Source organism: Cervus canadensis, chromosome 8 (genome assembly GCF_019320065.1).
Source record: "Cervus canadensis isolate Bull #8, Minnesota chromosome 8, ASM1932006v1, whole genome shotgun sequence".
Lineage (NCBI taxonomy): Eukaryota > Metazoa > Chordata > Mammalia > Artiodactyla > Cervidae > Cervus > Cervus canadensis.
In genome coordinates this window covers 85,206,804-85,227,839 of record NC_057393.1, presented here as the reverse complement: position 1 = coordinate 85,227,839, position 21,036 = coordinate 85,206,804, and the positions used below count along the sequence as shown (strand labels likewise).

The 21,036-nt window shown below is 39.5% G+C and overlaps 1 protein-coding gene and 1 non-coding gene across 2 annotated transcripts in view; one reads left to right on the top strand and one right to left on the bottom strand.

Moving 5' to 3' along the window:
- LOC122446829 (dynactin, 150 kDa isoform-like) overlaps positions 1-21,036 on the top strand; it is a 66,286-nt gene that overhangs the window by 24,505 nt on the left and 20,745 nt on the right. Inside the window, exon 2 of the mRNA XM_043477306.1 lies at positions 6,848-6,978. Within this exon, the coding sequence (XP_043333241.1) occupies positions 6,848-6,978 (131 nt within the window). The remainder of the gene's footprint in view (positions 1-6,847; positions 6,979-21,036) is intronic.
- Positions 9,047-9,153, bottom strand: LOC122446858. Its single transcript, XR_006271018.1, has one exon. It is a non-coding gene; the product is annotated as a U6 spliceosomal RNA (small nuclear RNA).

The window sequence follows — 21,036 nt, the reverse complement described above, 5'->3', positions numbered from 1 at the left end:
ATCTGGTCAAAGCTGTGGTTTTTCCAGTAGTCGCATATGGAAGTGAGAGTAGGACTATAAAGAAAGCTGAGTGCTGAAGAATTGATGCTTTTGAACTGTGGTGTTGGAAAAGACTCTTTAGAGTCCCTTGGACTGTAAGGAGATCCAGCCAGTCCATCCTAAAGGAAATCAGTCCTGAATATTCATTGGAGGGACTGATGCTGAAGCTAAAACTCCAATGCTTTGGCCACCTGATGCGAAGAACCATCTCATTGGAAAAGATCCTGATGCTGAGAAAGGTTGAAGGTGGGAGGAGAAGGGGATGACAGAGGATGAAATAGTTGGATGGCATCACTGACGTGATGGATGTGAGTTTGAGTAGGCTCCAGGAGTTAATGATGGACAGGGAAGCCTGGTATGCTGCAGTCCATGGGGTCCCAAAGAGTCGGACATAACTGAGCGACTGAATTGATCTGAAGCCTTGTTCTACCCCATTCCTCCTCTGTTTGATTGACAGGATTATATCTCCTGACTGACAGTGTTTTTTTATTTCAGTGAAACATTTCACAAAGTTCATGACATTCTTGAATGTGAGGTGGGTAATCGAAAGGCTTGTAACTGAAAAGTGTTACCCATGGTTTCTGTCTTTGGTTAGAGTCATATTCTTTTTTGTCTTCGTTTTTACAAAACTACACAGGAGAGATAGTTAATATGTTGGATTATTTCATGTTTACTATATATGAATGTAAAGTTCTACATTTATAATAATGATATAGTGTGTTAAACACCTACCTCAAACATTAGTTATACAAAGAGAGAATAGAGAAGGCCTGATTTGAAAGCTCTTGATGAGAATTCCTGAGAAATAAACAAGTAGATTTTCTTTTGGTGTCAGTGTTAGTATTTCTTTTTTGATGAATAAGTTGGTCATGGCTTTCTAGAATCTTAAGAGTATTTATTTACTTGGAATAATTGTTTCAAGAATTTGTCCTATGAAAATATTTAAGAGGATACTAATGCTTTTAAAATAAAAGATATTTTTAGCTGTTTTCTTTGGAATAGTAAATAATAAAAACATAGCAACAGAAAAATGATTAAATTGTGTTTTCTACGTGTCAAGAGTAAATTAGTTACTATGATTCTGTGGCTGTATAGAAAACTGTTTGCAGAATGTTAAAAGTAATAGAACAGAAATTATATATCTGTTTCTATTATAATGAAATTCTATTTACACGTTAATGAGACTTGAAAGGACTTTTAAAACTATTGAAAGCTGTTTTTTAGGGTAATGTAATAATTCATGTATGCTCAGTCACTCAGTTGTGTTCGACTCTTTGCAACCCTGTGGAGTATATCCTCCAGGCTCCTAGGAGTCGATGGGATTTTCCAGCCAAGAATACTGGAGTGGGTTGCCATTTCCTATTACACGGAAAGTAATAATTAAATAGTGAAATGTAAGCATTTTAATTTTATGGTTAGAAAGTATAGTTTATTTCATTGCAGTCTTAATAGCAAGCAGCAGTGTTTCCCATGAAAAGGAGAAAAAGTGAAATGTAGTATTAGGCTATATTATTAGAGGTGTGACGTTCAGACCATTTAACCCACACAAGTCATCACATTTGGAATATGGTTTTCAGTTTTAGGTGTTTTGCTTTTGTTTTTACTGTAGTGTAATTAGTTTACAACGTTGTGTTAGTTTCCGGCGTACAGGCGTTATAATATTAAGAAAAGAATCCGTAAATTAATTATGGAGGAGATCTTGGAATTCACATGAGGATGGAGGTGGGAATGTTTACCCGGTTAATGGGTTTTAGAAGGTTGGGACAGGAAGAGGAGAAAGGGGAAGTAATAACATAATGGGGCCTTCAAATATTTAAATGTCAGCTGGAAAAGGGAATAGTTGTTTCTTTCTAGCTGCAGAGGGCAGTACTAAAATCAGTGGGTGGAAATGACAGCAACAGGCTGTGGAGGTCCAGGGTGGACCAGTAACTAATGTCCAGCGGGTCTGGCAACAGGATACAGCGACTGATTGGGTGACTGGCCAGAGTGGGGAGAAACCAAGGCATAGGTCACCAAGACAAGGAGCCAGTTTCTAGTTCCTTACAGAAGGTCACAGTATAAAGAACCAATTACTAAAAGAGTTAAGAGACTAGACAGGATCATCGAAAATACATAATGCGGGGAATTCTCTGGTGGTCCAGTGGTTAGAACTCCACGCTTTCACTTCTGACGGCCCAGAATCAATCCCTGGTTGGGGAACTAAGATCCCACAAGGTGCAGGATGCTGCCAAAAAGAAAAAATCATGATGTAGAACCAGCTTTTAACTGACCTTTGATACCATATTCCTAATGATCTCAGATCCTGTGGGCACAGCATACAGATGGGAATGAAAAGAATTGTTATTAGAGATCAAGTAGAATTGAGCAGGTGAAGGAACTTTAAACTTTTATAAATTAATTATATATATTAAAGGAAAATAAGGATGACTTCCTGATGTCTCCTTTTCTCACTTTTACCATTTATGCCCCTTGGTTTCCTGCTCACCAGTTGACTACTGCCCCTTTCTTCTTTTCCAGACAGCCTTGCTGTGAGCATGATCTCTAAGGTGGTCTCAGGCCAAGCCCCATCAAGAACCTCAGACTGATTGTGAGGCTTAGCTGTGAGTGTCTGGGTTTGGATAGCCCCCATGCACTCTAGTTCAAGGAACCAGGATTCGGACTTCTGCTGTAACTTCTTATAGGAATGGTGGTCGATAGTGACCTTACTAGTTTTTCTCCTTGGGGACTAGAACTTCACTTCAGGACCCTACCTACTGACTAGACCTCTTAGCTGCAGGACTCCACGTGTGTCTGAGCTTGCTAAACCATGGCTTGCCCACACCTACCCTCATCTTCCTATTGACTTTTTTTTTTTTTTTAATTTTTTTATTAGTTGGAGGCTAATTACTTCACAACATTTCAGTGGGTTTTGTCATACATTGATATGAATCAGCCATAGATTTACACTTATTCCCCATCCCGATCCCCCCTCCCACCTCCCTCTCCACCCGATTCCTCTGGGTCTTCCCAGTGCACCAGGCCCGAGCACTTGTCTCATGCATCCCACCTGGGCTGGTGATCTGTTTCACCATAGATAGTATACATGCTGTTCTTTTGAAACATCCCACCCTCACCTTCTCCCACAGAGTTCAAAAGTCTGTTCTGTATTTCTGTGTCTTTTTTTCTGTTTTGCATATAGGGTTATCGTTACCATCTTTCTAAATTCCATATATATGTGTTAGTATGCTGTAATGTTCTTTATCTTTCTGGCTTACTTCACTCTGTATAAGGGGCTCCAGTTTCATCCATCTCATTAGGACTGGTTCAAATGAATTCTTTTTGACGGCTGAGTAATATTCCATGGTGTATATGTACCACAGCTTCCTTATCCATTCATCTGCTGATGGGCATCTAGGTTGCTTCCATGTCCTGGCTATTATAAACAGTGCTTTGACTTTTCTTCGAATTATCTGAACTGTTTTGATTCTCCCCACCAATATGAGGCTCTGGGCTGATTTCTCTTTTGCTTTCCAACCCTGCCAGGCAAGTTTAGATCTAGATGTTGGCCCCTTCCTGACTGCCGTGTCCGCCCATATTTATCTTTCGTACTTTGGTTTTGTTTGTTGCCCTTTGATAATCAAACCATCAAAATTCAGCCTCCCTGCCCCTGCACCGTTTTTTTTTCCCTGCAGTACTCACCTCATTACAGTGTTCTGGAATCAAACACAACATCTCAAGAGGTTTGCCTATCATTTTTTTTTGTCATTTATTTATTATTTTTACTAAATTGGACTATAGTTGTTTTACAGTGTTGTGTTAATTTCTGCAGTACAGCAAAGTGGTTCAGTTAAACACACACACACACATACATGTACACGCATACTTTAAAAAAATTTTTTTTCATTATGGTTTATCATAGGATATTGAATATAGCTCTTTGTGCTATACCAGTAGGACCTTGTTGTTTATCCATTCTGTATATAAAAACTTACATCTGCTAACCCAAGGATTCCACTCCATGCCTCCTCCTTGGCCACCACCAACTTGTTCTCTGTGTCTGTGATTCTGTTTCATAGATAAGTTCGTGTATGTCATATTTTGGATTCCACATATAAGTGATATCATATGGTGTTTATTTTCCTCTTTCTGACTGACTTCTCTTAGTATGATGATCTCTTGTTATGATAACCTCATGGATAATCATCCATGTTGCTGCAAAGAGCATTATTTCCTTCTTCTGGGCCGAGTAGTATTCCATCGCATATGTGTACCACATCTTCTTTATCTGTTCATCTGTTAATGGACATTTAGGTTGTCTCCATGTCTTGGCTGTTTTGAACAGTGCTGCCGTGAACACAGGGGTGCATGTAACTTTTTGACTTAGAGGTTTGTTTGGTTGTATGTCCCAGAGTGGGATTGCTGGATCATATGATAAGCCTATTTTTAGTTCTCTGAGGAACCTTCATACTGTTTTTTCCACAGTGACTGCACCAACTTACATTCCCACCAACAGTGTAGGAGGGTTCCCTTTTCTCCACATCCTCTCCAGCATTTATTATTTGTAGACTTTTTAATAATGGTCATTCTAACAGATGGGAGGTGGTACCTCATTGTAATTTTGATATGCTTTTCTCTAATAATTAGTGATGCTGAGCATCTTTTCATGTGTTTACTGGCCATCTGTATTTCTTTGGAGAAATATCTCTTTAGGTCTTCTGCCCAGTTTTTGATTGGGTGGTTTGTTTTTGTTGTTGAGTTTTATGAGCTGTTTTTGTACTTTGGAAATTAGGCCCTTGTTGGTCACATCATTTGCAAATATTTTCTTGCATTCTGGAGGTTGTCTTTTTGTTTTGTTTGTGATTTCCTTTGCTGTGCAAAAGCTTGTAAATTTGATTAGGTTCTAGTTGTTTATTTTTGCTTTTATTTCTAATGCCTTGGGAGACTGAAAGAAAACATTGGTACAGTTATGTCAAAGAATGTTTTGCCTGTGATCTCTTGTACGAGTTTTGTGGTGTCATATCTTATATTTAAGTCTTTAAGTCATTTTGTGTTTATTTTTGTAGATGATGAGACTGTGTGTGCTAACTTCACTGATTCATATGCGGCTGTCCAACTTTCCCAACACCACCTGCAGAGTCAGAAGGAAAAGCCAGAAAGAATAAAGGAAAACCAGGTTTTCCTCTGATTCTTTCTTAGAGGTTTCTTCCCTTTCTCTTTTAAATATTATATTTCCCCAGAGTTCTGTCAGTGATCTCTTTTCTTTTCACCTAGTACACTTCCGATCTCATCCACTGTTACACTGAGGTGATGACTCCCAAATACACAATTCTAGTGAAAACATGTCCTTTGAACTAGAGACCTACATCCATCATGACATTCGATAGACACCTCAAACAAGTTGTTTTCCCTCCCACACTTGAATCTCCTCTTGAATTACTTATGTTGGTCTTTGGTGCCACCATCTACCCCAGACACAATCTTGTCTTCCTAGTCTTCAGTTTTACCATTTCTATCCATTTAATCTCCAGACCCTGTTCTAGCTCTTAGCTTTCTCTAAAACGCATACCCTCTCTCAGGTCTAACTCACTGCACTTATGCTCTGAGGCAGGAATCATACATGCAGGGTTTACTGTTTGTCACGTGGGGTCCAGCGTTTTAGCCCGCATGTGGTTAGTGCCTGGTATGTGTCAAATGAACGGATGGAGGCCAGTGTCTTGGTTCATTCTTTGCTGGTTTTCTCCTGAATTACAGCACTATTTCCCTAACTGGCCACTCTGCTTTTTACTTCCTTTCAGTGTGTTGTCTATACCACCACTGTGTGACATGTCTAAAGTACGACTTTTAAAAATCTGTAAATAATTTAATGTATATTTCTGAAAGATAAGATCTTTTAAAAAGTCATAACCACTATGCCATTATCATAGCTAAAAATTTCACAGTTATTCTTTGACTTTTTAAATTTTATTTTTTGGCCTCACTGTGTAGCATTTGGGATCTTTAGTTCCTTGACCAGAGATTGAGGCCGTGCCCCCTTCAGTGAAAGCGTGGAATCCTAACCTCTGGTCCAGGGAATTCCCCTTTCCATTTTTTCCCCAAAATAAATTGATTTTGTAATAGCCTACTGGAGACAATTATTCTTGAATATCATCAGCTATCTAGTCAGCATTCAAATGTTCAATTTTCTCATAATTTATTTTGAAAATTATTTATAGTTTTTTAAGCGTTCAGGTTCCAAATAATGTTCATACATTGTAATTAGTTGACATCTCTTACATTTCCTTTAATCTTTTTTTTCCCCCTACCATCTCTTTCTTTTTTATCTGTTGAAGAAACTGACTTGTTGAAGTGGAAGTTGGATCTAGTGATGATTCCTTGAGAGATGATGCTTTTCTCTTGGGCTCCCTATTGTTAGGATTCTGAATTTGTCATTATATGTGTTCCTTCCTCCCTCTGTAGATCTGTGTGTTTCTACTTCCTGGGCAGAGAATGATGCCTGTGTTGCATGTTACCTTTCCCTTTTCTCTGTCACTTTGATCCCCCTCTTTTCCTTCCCTTCCCATCCTTAGTAAAAGTACACAGTCATGTGATGTGAACTAACTAGAGTTAAGCAAGATTTTTTTTTTAATGCATTAAATTATCAAAACGGAGAGTAAAGTAAAATCACATTCTGAGAGTCTGGTACATAAACCCTTAGGTTCTTCTCTTCACCAAAATAGGAAGGCTAAATTAGGTAGAAGTGTTGACCTAGTAAGCATCTGCATACAGTTAAAAAAAAATTTGTTTTAAAGAATTTTACTAAGTTCTTGTCAATGTCGTGTTTTTTCCCTAGGTCTCATATTTTGGATTCTGGCTATGTTATAATGAACAGCACTCTGACATCAGATGTCATTGGTCGGAGGGTTGAAGTTAACGGGGAACATGCAACAGTGCGTTTTTCTGGCATTGTCCCTCCTGTGGCAGGTAATTTATGATTTTGTGTGTGCGTGTTTATTTTGTAGTTGTTTCTGGTAGGTGTCTCAGTAGAGGTCTATAATGCCAGTTTGAGGATGCTGACAACCAAGTTATATATGCTCTGATACAGTTTTACTTCAGGGACAATATCCTGTGGTATCCATGACTTAATTTGATTATACACTTATCTAATTATTTAATGTTACTATTTTATATTAAGTCAGTCTTAAAATATCTTCAGTGTAAACTTTAAACCATAACAAAACTTGAATTCCCATAATCCTAAGCTCAAAACTGAAGTAATATTTTTGAAATTTCTATTATCATTAATCCACATGTATGTGTAATTCAAATTGATCTGAATACAATTTTGGGTTACCATTTTTCACTTATGATTTGGTATATATCTACCAAACTCTATAGCATTGTTTTACTCATATTTCCTTTTTTATTGAGATTTAATTAACATATTAGTTTCAGGTATACAGTCTAATGATTCAGTGTTTGTATATGTTGCCTCTTGGCCACCTATAGGTCCTCTTTGCAAATATTTTCTCCCAGTCTGTGTGTTGACCTTTCATTTTGTTTATTGTTTCCTTTGCTTACAAAAGCTTTTGCGTTTAAGTAGGTCCCATTTGTTTATTTTTGTTTTTATTCCCATTATTCTGGGAGAAAGATTGAGAAAAGATATTGCTGCAGTTTACATTGGAGAGTGTTCTGCTTATGTTTTCCTCTAGGAATTCTGTAGTACCTGGTCTCACATTTAGATCTTTAATGCATTTTGAGTTTATTTTTTTGTATGATGTTAAAGAATGATCTAATTTCATTTTTTTACATATAACTGTCTGTTTTTCCCAGCACCATTTGTTGAAGAGATTGTCTTTCCAACATTGCATGTTCTTGCTTCCTTTGTAATAGATTAATTGACCATGGGTCCATGGGTTTATTTCTGGACTGTCGATCCTGTTCCATTGATCTATATTCCTGTTTTTGTGCCAGTACCATACTGTTTTGATGACTGTAGCTCTGTAGTATAGTCTGAAATCAGGGAACCTGGTTCCTCCAGTTCTGTTTTTCTTTCTTAAGATTGCTTTTGCTGTTTGGGATCTTTTGTGTCTCCATACAAATTTTAAGATTATTTTCTAGTTCTGTGGAAAATGGCATTGGTGACTTGGTGGGGATTGCATTGAATCTGCAGATTGCCTTGGGTAGTATGGTCGTTTTGACAATATTGAGTCTTCCAGTCCATGAACAGGGTTTCCATTGGTTGTGTCGTCTTCGGTTTCTTTCATCAGCATCTTACAGTTTCCAGAGTATAGCTCTTTTGCCTCCTTAGGTTTAGTCCTTGGTATTTTATTCTTTGTGATAAGGTGGTAAGTGAGTTTCTCTTTCTGATCTGGCATTGTTAGTGTATAGAAATGGATTGACTCGTATTTGGCTTGTGAGGTCTCAGGTCCCTGACCAGGGACTGAACCCTAGTCATGGCAGTGAAAGCCCAAAGTCCTAACCACAAGGCCCCCAGAGCACTCCTGTATTTATATTTCCTAATAGTTACATTTAGTATAGTACATAGTTTGTTTAATCATTCCTCCTTTTTAGACATTAATTTCTGTTTTTTTTTTTTTACTTTTGTCAGTGACAGTAGTATAGTAGACTTATTTATATGTCTTAATCAGCAAATATTTAAGTGCCTTCTATATATTAGGAATTGGCTTAAATGTATACAAGGTATTCAGTGGTAAATTTACACCAGAGGGTCTCAAAATATGGTCACTCAGGAGTATCAGCATCACTTGATTACTTGTTAGCAATGTACATTCTTGGGCTCCACCCCAGAACTACTGAATCAGAAACTCTGGAGGTGAGACCCAGCCATCTGTGTTTTGAGAAGCTCTCCAGGGCATTTTACTAGGTTCATTAAGGCTGAGAACCACTGAACTAGATAGACATGGACTCTGCCTTCATGGACCTAAGATTTACCAGAATATTTAGTATGGAGAGGGTTTCTTCTCTTGTTTTACTTCAATTATTGGTAAATTGAAAGAGAAAGTAACATTAATCTTTTTTTTTTTCTTTTTTAAATATGGAACACTTCATGAATTTGCGTGTCATCCTTGTGCAGGGGCCATGCTAATCTTCTCTGTATTGTTCCAATTTTAGTATATGTGCTGCCGAAGCGAACACAACATTAAAGTCAGCTGATTAGCAACCTTCATGGCTAATTAAGCAGCATTGTGTACCAGTTGCTTTTATATGCTCTCTACTTTGAACAAGAACATTATTACAACTCCAAAATTATAACAGCTCTAGAATATAGATGTTATTTCTACAGATGAGGAGACCGAGACTTAGGTCTCTAAGATTTCCTGTAAAAAGCTGGGATTTGAAACTGTGCTTTAGAGCTCATACCCTTTCTGTTCTATTGCTTCTCAAGACTACGAATAGTTGAAGATTCTTGATATTTATTGCCAAGTTGCTGTCTGAAAGTATTGGATCAGTGTCCAATTCTTGGAAATTTCGAATGCCCTAGTTCTCTGGGAAGTAGCCGGAGATGGAGATTCACATTTAGGAAGTTTACTATTCAAAAAGTGTATCAGGTAGTCCTCTTAGAATTGATAGTAATGCAAGGGAAAGGAAGGGAGCTGGATTGGGTAGAGGGAGAGTTGGGCCATGATTGTTCTAGTCTTTTATTTATTTTTAATTTTTGTTTGTTTTTGGCCGTGCTGGGTCTTCATTTTTTCACGTGGGCTTTCGCTAGTTGCAGCAAGCATGGGTGATACCCTTTATTGTGGTGGATGGCTTCTCTTGTTGCCGAGCAGGGACTCCAGGCGAGCGGGCTTCAGTCGCTGTGGCCGTAGGCCCTGGAGCTCAGGCTAGTAGTTGTGGCACATGGGCTTAGTGACTCCATGGCATGTGGGATCTTCCTGGACCAGGGATCAGACCCATGTCTCCTGTATTGTCAGACGGACTCTTATCCACTGAGCCAGGAAAGTCCAGGTGCCATGATTATTCTAAATAAAGGATTTATCTGATCTTGTGGGGGAACTCTGAAGATAGGATGGCCCTGCAGAGTCTTTCATAGTTGAGATGTGATGATCTATCTTTGGGTTGTGGCTGCCTTAGGAAGGAGGTGTGCTCTGGGACAAGGTGTTTTTTTTCAGCGGAGACAGTTCTAAAAGAGGGCCTGCGGCTGAGTGCCAACTGCCAAAAGCCAGTACTGCCAGCACCCGGGGGGAGTTCATTTCAGTCCCTAAAGGCAGGTTGGAGTGGCATCTCACAAGTACAGTAAGTTAGGTGGAAGCTTTTTAATGGTAGTTTAACAATATGAAGGGATGTACATTATTTTCACTTATTAAGTTGCCTGTGACTTTGACACTTTTTTCATGTATGTATTATCGGGCATTTTTCCCCCAGAAAATTATAATTCTGCCAAGAGGGAGCTTCTGTGTGTTTACTTTTTATTAATTATATCATTGTATGCAGCATTCTTTCCATTACTTCAACTGGTGCTACTTTTGGATTTCTTGTAGAACTCATCTCTGGGATAGGTACAAAGATGCAGAGAAATGGAACACAGATTTAGTATTTACTCCTGGGTTATTTTATTTCACTGGATGTGGCTGTAGGGCTGTTGTGACAACTCAATGAGTTAAAAGCTTAGAAGCACTTAGACCAGTCACTGGTGTTTGCTGAGCACCCGGAATAGCCACACTAGCCCTCAGAGTGCTTGTTAGGTGCTCAGTTCGTTTGTTGAATGACAGGATGATCTCATCCAGTGATGTCGACAGCATCATCCCTGTTTTCTGAACAAGGACACTGAGGCACAGAAAGGTTAAGTAGACCTGAGCTCACCTGGTGAGGAATCCATGAGGAATTATTCTGACTCTTAACCCCTGAAGTGAAAGTGTTACTTGCTCAATCGTGTCCTACTTTTTGGGACCCCATGGACTGTAGCCCCGCAGGCTCCTCTGGTCCACAGAATTCTCCAGGCACGCATACTGGAGTGGGTTGCCATTTCCTATGCCCGGAGATCTTCCCGACCCAGGGATCAAACCCAGGTCTCCCGCATTGCAAGCAGATTCTTGCCCTCCCTGTGCTGAGTGTGAAAGAAACACAAAGTCAGGGCATATTTGGAGCTGTGAAGGGAGGCATCAGTTCGGGGGAAGGAATGAACCATGGAGTGGAATTTGATCTGCTGCTCTGTGCTACCGATTTCTGGGCTCTGCTGCTTTAGGGCTTTATTTGTTTTCTCTGCTTTAGGGCTGCAGTGGGCAGACCTGTGAGCTCAGATTCCAGCACTCTACACCTGGTTCCCCAGGTGGTGGCAGGGCCGGGAACTCCCGCAGAGGATCTGGGCAGGGCCTCTAGCGCAACCCGGGCTGATTGCTGAAGCAGCTCAGCTCCATCTGCCTCGGCTGATCCTCAGTTCCTCCCCAGGCCTCTCCTTCAGGCCATGGTGTTGGGGAGCAGGGTCGACCTGCATGAATCTTGTTAACATGGAGTCCAGTTAAGTCCAAGGGGGTGGCTCCCACTGGTATCCGCAGGTAAGATCTCCAGGTGGCCCTGCCTGCATCTGGCTGTCATTTGGGGGAATAATCACTGTTCACAAAAAAGAGCTTCACTCCTTTGCTTCAGTTCGTCTCCTGCTAAAGACCCAGAATCTGAACATTTAACAAATGGTGGCTCCATAATTTAGAGGAGGAGCCAGGAGCACCCAGGCCCATGGAAGGAGGGCGCGAGAGCTGAGGGGACCCCTTCTTCAGTCCACCCATATCCTCCCTGCCTGCTCGGTGAGGCCGCTTTCTCTGGGGAACTGATTTTGTTCAGCTTGCCATTGAAACAGGAGCTGAGGGAGGTCAGTTGTCTGCAGCTGGTAGATAGAGACTTCTTTGCCTTCTTTTCTTGGGCGAGTCCAGCTTCAGTATTGAGGACGGATGAGGAGGAAGAAGGGTGGGGGGAAATGAGACTGTTCAGGAGCCAGGGACATGCTCTCTTGTCAACTCTGGAACCCAGAAGAGTAACGAGGCCCCTGGAAGACCCCCATGTTTGGCATGGGTAGTGGCCCTCTAGCCCCTCATGCCAGGGGACTGGGAGTGACGCCCTTAACCCCTCCCTTCACCCCAGTGTGAACAGCCAGCTGTACCCTTCTCTCAAGCTAAGAGTGAGCTCCCTGACCACCCACTTGGGGAGGACTTCATCCCAGCCCCTCTCTGCACTCCCCAGGGTGGTCCTGATGCTCAGAGGGCCACCTCCCAGGCAGCCCTTATTAAACTGTGAAACTCCACAAACCCACTTCACCTCAAGAAAGCAGGGACTGACACCTTGGGCATCTCATAGCTACTGCAAAGTAGAGTACGTGGGCCTCGTGGGGAGTGTCGGATCTTGTGAGACATTCTGGAAGCCTTGCTGCTGTGTTTTCTTTCTCCTTTCTTAGTATTTATTAACATAATATGTGACCATGGTAACAATATAGGACAGAAAGCCTTATGATGAGAGCAGCTGTGTCCAGCTGTGGGTTTCTTGACTCATTGCCTGGTGTGTTTTCTTGGTTAATCCTGCTCAGTTTGAGGCAGTTTCTTCAGTGATGAGACGTTTTCTTCTAGGCTACCTTTGATAATTTAACCCTTGCATATTACCTGCTTGCTCCACCTTCCCCCCTGCCGGTGATCCTTTGGTTAGATATTGGATTTCCTGGATTGATTCTCTATTTTTCTTCCTTACCATTTATTTGTTGAAAAAAATTGTCTTATAAAATTTCCCATATTCTGAACTTTTTAGATTGCATCCCATGAAGTCATTAATATTTAGTTTTTCTGTCCCCTACATTCCCTGTAGGTTGGTAGTTACATATAGGCTTGATCAGGTTCAGGTTTGATATTTTATTTTTTCTACAGATACTTTATGTTGTTGTTTAGTTGCTAAGTCATGTCTGACTCTTTGCAACCCCATGGAGCCCAAGAAAATAAAATCTATCATTGTTACCAATTTTTCTCCATCTCTTTGTTATGAAGTGATGGGACCAGAGGCCATGATCTTAAATTTTTGAATGTTGAGTTTTAAGCCAGGTTTGTTACTCTTCTCTTTCACCCTCATCAAGAAGCTCTTTAGTTTCTCCTCACCTTATGCCATTAGAGTGGTATCATCTCCATATCTGAGGTTCTTGATGTTTCTCCCGGTAATCTTGTGATTCCAGCTTGTGGATTCATCCAGCCTGACATTTTGCATCATGTACTCTGTAAACAGAATAAAAATATATACAGCCTTGTTGTACTCCTTTCCCAATTTTGAACCAGTCAGTTGTTCCATGTCCAATTCTAACTGTTGCTTTTTGACCTGTATATAGGTTTCTCAGGAGACAGGTAATGTGGTCTGGTATTCCCATTTCTTTAAGAATTTTCCACAGTTAGCTGTGACCCACACAGTCAAAGGCTTTAGCGTAGGCAATGAAGCAGAAGTAGATGTTTTTCTGGATTTCTCTTGCTTTCTCTATGATCCAACAAATGTTGACAATTTGGTCTCTGGTTCCTCTGCCTTTTCTAAATTCAGCTTGAACATCTGGAATTTCTTGGTTCATGTACTATTGAAGCCATGTGAAATGAGCTCAGTTGTTCGGTAGTTTCACCATTCTTTGGCACTGCTTTTCTTTGGGATTGGGATGAAAGCTGACTTTTTCCAGTCCTGTGGCCACTGCTGAACTTTCCAAATTTGCTAACATTTTGAGTGCAGCACTTCAACAGCATCATCCTTTAGGATTTTAAATAGCTTAACTAGAATTCCATCACCTCCACAGTCATAGTGATGCTTCCTAAGGCCCACTTGACTTCACACTCCAGAATGTCCAGGCTCTAGGTGAGTGACCCACCTTTGGTTATCTGAGTCATTAAGACCTTTTTTGTATAGTTCTTCTGTGTATTCTTGCCATCTCTTCTTAATCTCTTCTGCTTTTATTAGGTCCTCACCATTTCTGTCCTTTATCTTGCCCATCCTTTCATGAAATGTTCCCTTGATGCTTCACTCTGCTTCTCTAAAACATAAACACATTTTCTTAAAAACAGTATGTATACTTTAAACTTTAATTTCAATTCATTTTGTTATATTGGTGAATAGAGTTCTTTTAAACCAATAAGTCAGGTTATTGAAAAACTGTGTTCTTATTAACTTCTTGGTTTACAGTCGTTGAAGACACAAGGTAGAGTAGGTACATTCTTTAATATGGATAATCATATAGTCCTTCAAAATTACATATAATATGATTTTTCAGGGCTTCCCAGGTGGCTCAGTTGGTAAAGAATCCGCCTGAAATGTGGGAGACCTGGGTTTGATCCCTGGGTTGGGAAGATCCCCTGGAGGAGGGCATGGCAGCCCACTCTAGTATTCTTGCCTGGGGAATCCCCATGGACAGAGGAGCCTATTGGGCTGCAGTCCGTGGGGTCGCAAAGAGTAGGACACGGCTGAGCGACTAAGCACACACACATGATCCTTCAGCATTATAGGTCTTTTAATCTGCTGTTGATGCCATCGGACTTCTACCCTAGCTTTTTTCTTTTGTAAAAAAAAATTATTTTATATTGAAGTATAGTTGATTTACATTATTATGTTAATTTCAGGTGTATGGCAAAGTCATTCAGTTATTCATATACATATATCAATTCTTTTTCAGATGCTTTCCCCATATAGGTTATTACAGACTATTGAGTAAGAGTTCCTTGCGCTCTACTGTTGGTCCTTGTTGATTATCTATTTTATATATAGTTGTGTGCATATGTTAATCCCAACCTCCTAATTTATCCCTCCCCACCCACTTCTCCCCTTGGGAAACCATAAGTTGGTTTTCTAAGTCTGTGAGTTTGTTTCTGTTTTGTTAATAAGTTCATTCCTTTCATTTTTTGTTTATTTTTTCTTTTTTAAAAATTTTAAAATGATAATTGCTTTAGTGTTGTGTTGGTTTCTGCATACAATAACGCAAATCAGCCATAAGTATATATTGTATCCTCTTCTTCTGAAGTCTCCCTCCCACCCCCTCGTATCATTTTTTAGATTCCATATGCGATATCATATGATATTTGTCTTTCTCTGACTTAGTATGATAAGGTCTATCCATGTCACTGTGAATGGCATTATGTCATTGTTCTTATGGCGGAGGAATATTCCATTTATATATGCTCCTACATATATACAGTAGGTTGTTTCCGTGTCTTGGCTGTTGTAAATAGTCCTGCAGTGAATATTTGCATGCATGTATTTTTTTAAACAATTTTTCTGAATTAAAAATTTTTATTTATTTATTTTTGACTATGCTGGTTTTTCATTGCTGTGCATGAGCTTTCTCTAGTTGCAGCAAGTGGGGGCTACTCTCTAGCTGTGGTGTGAGGCTTCTCATTGCAGTGGCTTCTGTCGTTACAGAGCATGGGCTCTAGGGCCCAAGGGCTGAGTAGTTGTGGTACACGGGCTTAGTTGCCCTTTAGTATGTGAAATCTTCCCAGACCAGGGATCTAATCCTTGTCCCCTGCATTGTCAGGCAGATTCTTAAGCACTGGACCACCAGAAAAGTCCTCATGTATTTTTTGGATTATGGTTTTGTTTGTATATATGCCCGGGAGTGAAATTGCTGGATCATATGGTAAAGTTATATTTTTAAATATTTTTTTAAAAAATTTTTGTTTCTGGCTGCCAGTCAGACAAAAACAATTTTTTTGTTTGTTTGTTTCTGGTGCTTGCAGGATCTTAGCTCCCCAGGGGCTTGCAGGATCTTAGTTCCCCAACCAGGGATTGAACTTGGGCCCCAGCGATGAAAGTGCCTAGTCCTAACCACTGGATCACGAGGGAATTCTCTATTTTTACTTTTTCAAGGAAACTCCATACTGTTCTCTGTAATGGCTGTACCAGTTTACATTCCCATCAACAGTGTAGGAGGGTTCCCTTTTCTTTACACCCTCTCCAGCATTTGTTTGTAGACTTCTATTCGATGATGGTTATTCTGCCCACTGTGAGGTGATATATCATTGTAGTTTTGACTTGCATTTCTTTAATAATTAGCAGTGTCAAGAATCTTCTCATGTGTCTGTTGGCTTTCTGTATGTCATCTTTGGAGATGTGTCTATTTAGATCTTCTGCCCATTTTTCAGTTGGATTGCTTGGGGTTTTTTTGTTACTGAGTTGTATGAGCTATTTGTATATTTTGGAAATTAAGCCCTTGTCAGTTGTATTGTTTGCAAAGAGCTGTGTGGATTTATTCTGGGCTTTCTATCCTTTTCCACTGGTCTGTGTTTGTGTTTTTATACCAGTACCATATTGTTTTATTATAGCTTTATAGTATAGTCTGAAGTCAGGGAATCTGATTACTCCAGCTCTATTTTTTTTTTTTTTTTTGACTCTTCAGGGTCTGTTGTGTTTCCATACAAATCTTAACAGTTTAAAGACCAGAGCTATATTAATACATCTGTTACCCAAACATTATTGACTGGTGACATCTCAATATTCCCTTGCATAACAAATCACTGGCCACAGCCATTAGTTTCTGCAAAAATCCCCTAGTCAGTGTATGTGTGAAGATTTTTTGTTCTAGATCTGCAAAAAATACCATTAGTAATTTAATAGGGATTGCACTGAATCTCTGGATTACTTTGGATAGTATACTCATTTTGACAATATTGATTCTTCCAGTCCAGAAACATGGTGTATGTTTCCATCTGTTTGTGTCATCTTTGATTTCTTTCATCAGTCTCTTAACAGTTTTCAGAGTACAGGTCTTCTGCCTCCTTAGGAAGGTTTTTTTCCTAGGTATTTTGTTCTTTTTGATGCAATGATAAATGAGATTGTTTTCTTAATTTCTCTTTCTGACCTTTCATTGTTGGTGTATAGACATGCAGTAGATTTCTGTATATAATTTTGTATCCTGCAACTTTACCAAATTCATTGATGAGCTCTAGTAGTTTTCTGGTAGCATCATTAGAATTTTCTTTTTTTAGAATTTTCTTTGCATGGTATCATGTCATCTGCAAACAGTGACAGTTTTACATCTTCTTTTCCAATTTGGATTCCTTTTGTTTCTTCTTCTCTGATGGCTATGACTAGGACTTCCAAAACAGTGTTGAATAGAAGTGGTGAGAGTGGACATCCTTGTCTTGTTCCTGATCTTAGAGGGAATGCTTTCCGCTTTTCACCATTGAGTATGTTGTTAGCTGTGGGTTTTTCATATGTGGCCTTTACTATGTTGAGGTATGTTCCTTCTATTCACACTTTCTGGAGAGTTGTTTGCAGAAATAGATGTTGAATTTTGTCAGAAGCATTTTTTGCATCTGTTGGGATGATAATATGATTTTTATTCTTCACTTTGTTAATGTGTATCACACTCATTGACTAGGGGATGTTGAAAAAGTTCTATCCCTGGAATAATTTCTGCTTGATCATGGTGTATGATCCTTTTAATATATTGTTAGATTCGGTTTGGTGGTATTTTCTTGAGGATTTTGCATCTATGTTCATCAGTGATACTGACCTGCTATTTTCTTTTTGTGTGTGTGATATCCTTGGTTTTGATATCAGAGTGATGGTGGTTTCATAGAATGACTTTGGGAGTGTTCCTTCCCCTGCAATTTTTTGGAAGAGTTTCAGAAGGATAGGTGTTAACTCTTCTCTAAATGTTTGCCAAAATTCACCTGTGAAGCCATCTGTTCCTGGACTTTTGTTTGTTGGGAGTTTTTTTTTAATTCATGGTTTCAATGTCAGTACTTGTGATTGATCTGTTCCTGTTTTCTATATCTTCGTGGTTCAGTCTTGGAAGATTGTTTTTTTCTTTTTTAAAAAAATTGTTGATTTATTTGGCTGCACTAGGTCTTCATTGCTGCCTGTGGGTTTTCCCTGGTTGCAGAGAGTGAGAGCTACTTTTCATTGTGGTGCATGAGCTTCTCTTTGCAGTGGCTTCTCTTGTTGTGGAACCAGCTCTGGGGCGCGTGGGCTCAGTACTTGTGGTTTGGTGGCTCAGTCGTTGAGGTGCATGGGCTTAGTTGTTCCACAGCGTGTGAGGTCTTCCCTGACCAGGGAGTGATCCCATGTCGCGAGCACTGGCAGATGGATTCTTAACCACTCGACCACCAGAGAAGCCCTAGGTGTTTTTTGGTTTCTTTGAACATCTTCAGTGATCCGTTGGTTGTTAAGTAGCATGTTGTTTAGCCTCCACATTTTTGTGTTTTTTTTTCAGATTTTGTAATTCTTCCTTGTAATTGAAGATTAGATTAGAATCTGCAGGCATTGTGGTCAGAAAAGATACTTGATATTATTTCAATTTTGTTAAATTTACCAAGGCTCACTTTGTGACCCAAGATGTGATTTATCCTAGTGAATATTCCATGTGTACTTGAAAAAAATGTGCATCCTGCTGCTTTAGGATGGAATGCTCTGTAAATACCAATTAAGTCCATCTGGTCTGATGTGTCACTTAAGGCCTGTGTTTCCTTGTTGATTTTATGTCTGAATGATCTGTCGATTGATGTAAGTGGAGTGCTAAAATCACGCACTATTATTGTGTTGCTGTCAATTTCTCCTTTTATGTCTGTTAACATTTATTTTCTGTATTGAGGTGCTTCTATGCTGTGTTCGTCTATATTTACAATTGTTAATGTCTTCTTGGGTTGACTTCTTGATCATTTTGTAGTGTCCTTCTTTGACTCTTGTAACAGTCTTTATTTTAAAGACCTTTTTTTCTGATAAGAATATTGTTACTCCAACTTTCTTTTGAATTTCATTTGCATGGAATACCTTCTTCCATCCCCTCACTTTCAGACTCTTTGTGTCCCTAATCTGAAGTGGGTCTCTTGAAGACAGCATATATATGGGTCTTATTTTTGTATCCATTCAGCCAGTCTGTGTCTTTTGGTTGGAGTAGTCAATCCATTTACATTTAAGGTAATTACCAATATGTATGTTCTTCTTGCCATTTTGCTCATTGTTTTGGATGTGCTTTTGTAGATCTTTTTTCTTTTTTTTCTCTTATGATTTTATGACTGTCTTTAGTGTTGAGGTTGTATTCCTTTTTCTATGTGTGTGTTTATATATGCATGCATGCATGCTCGGTCATGTCTGACTCTGCAACCCTATGGACTGTAATCTGCCAGGCTCCTTTGTCCATGGGATTTTCCAGGCAGGAATCCTGGATAGGTTGCCATCTCCTCCTCCAGGGGATCTTCCTGAACTAGGGATCAAACCCAATTCTCCTCCGTCTCCTGCACTGCAGACAGATTCTTTACCACTGAGCCATCAGAGAAGCCCATGTATATATGTATGCATATATGTTTATATGTATATGTGTGTGTGTATATGTATATACATATATATATGTATATATATAAATGTACTATATATTTATAGTGCATTTCTGGTTTGTGGTTACCAGGAGGTTTTGATATAGTAGTTAGAGGTCTTTTAATGTACTGCTTGTGTCATCAAATTTTTACACTAACTTTTTTCTTGATTTATGTTAGATATGAGTTTCTTAGTATCCCGAATGCAGAGTTCGAAAGAATAGCAAGGAGAGATAAGAAAGCCTTCCTCAGCGATCAATGCAAAGAAATAGAGGAAAACAATAGAATGGGAAAGACTAGAGATCTCTTCAAGAAAATTAGAGATACCAAGGGAACACTTCATGCAAAGACGGGCTCGATAAAGGACAGAAATGGTTTGGATCTAATAGAGCAGAAGATATTAAGAAAAGGTGACAAGAACACACAGAAGAACTATACAAAAAAGATCTTCATGACCCAGATAACCACAATGGTGTGATCACTCACCTAGAGCCAGACATCCTGGAATGTGAAGTCAAGTGGGTCTTAGGAAGCATCACTACGAACATAGCTAGTGGAGGTGATGGAATTCCAGTTGAATTATTTCAGATCCTAAAAGATGATGCTGTCAAAGTGCTGCACTCAATATGCCAGCAAATTTGGAAAACTCAGCAGTGGCCACAGGACTGGAAAAGGTCAATTTTCATTCCAATCCCAAAGACAGGCAATGCCAAAGAATGTTCAAACTACTGCACTATTGCACTCATCTCACAAACTAGCAAAGTAATGCTCAAAATTCTCCAAGTCAGGCTTCAACAGTACGTGTACCAAGAATTTCCAGATATTCAACTGGATTTAGAAAAAGCAGAGGAACCAGAGATTAAATTGCCAACATCCGTTAGTTCATAGAAAAAGCAAGAGCATTCCAAAAAAACATCTCCTTCTGCTTTATTAACTATGCCAACACCTTTGACTGTGTGGATCACAGCAAACTGGAAAATTCCTCAAGAGATGGGAATACCAGACCACTTGACCTGCCTCCTGAGAAACCTGTAGGCAGGTCAAGAAGCAACAGTTAGAACCGGACATGGATCAACAGACTGGTTCCAAATTAGGAAAGGAGTACATCAAGCTGTATATTGTCAACCCTGCTTATTTAACTTATATGCAGAGTACATCATGAGAAATGCCAGGCTGGATGAAGCACAAGCTGGAATCAAGATTGCTGGGAGAAATATTAATAATCTCAGATATGCAGATGACACCACCCTATGGCAGAAAGCAAAGAGCAACTAAAGAGCCTTTTGATGAAAGTGAAAGAGGAGAGTGGAAAAGCTTAAAACTCAACATTCAAAAAACAAAGATCATGGCATCCGGTCCCATCACTTCGTGGCAAATAGATGGGAAACAATGGAAACAATGGCTGACTTTATTTTCTTGGGCTCCAAAATCACTGCAGATGGTGACTGCAGCCATGAAATTAAAAGACGCTTGCTCCTTGGAAGAAAAGCTATGACCAACCTAGAAAGCATATTAAAAAGCAGAGACATTACTTTGCCACCAAAGGTCCATCTAGTCAAGGCTATGGTTTTTCCAGTAGTCATGTATGGATTTGAGAATTGGACTATAAAGAAAGCTGAGCGCTGAAGAATTGGTGCTTTTGAACTGTGGTGCTGGAGAAAACTCTTGAGAGTCCCTTGGACAGCAAGGAGATCAAACTAGTCAATCCTAAATGAAATCAGTCCTAAATATTTATTGAAAGGACCGATGCTGAAGCTGAAACTCCAGT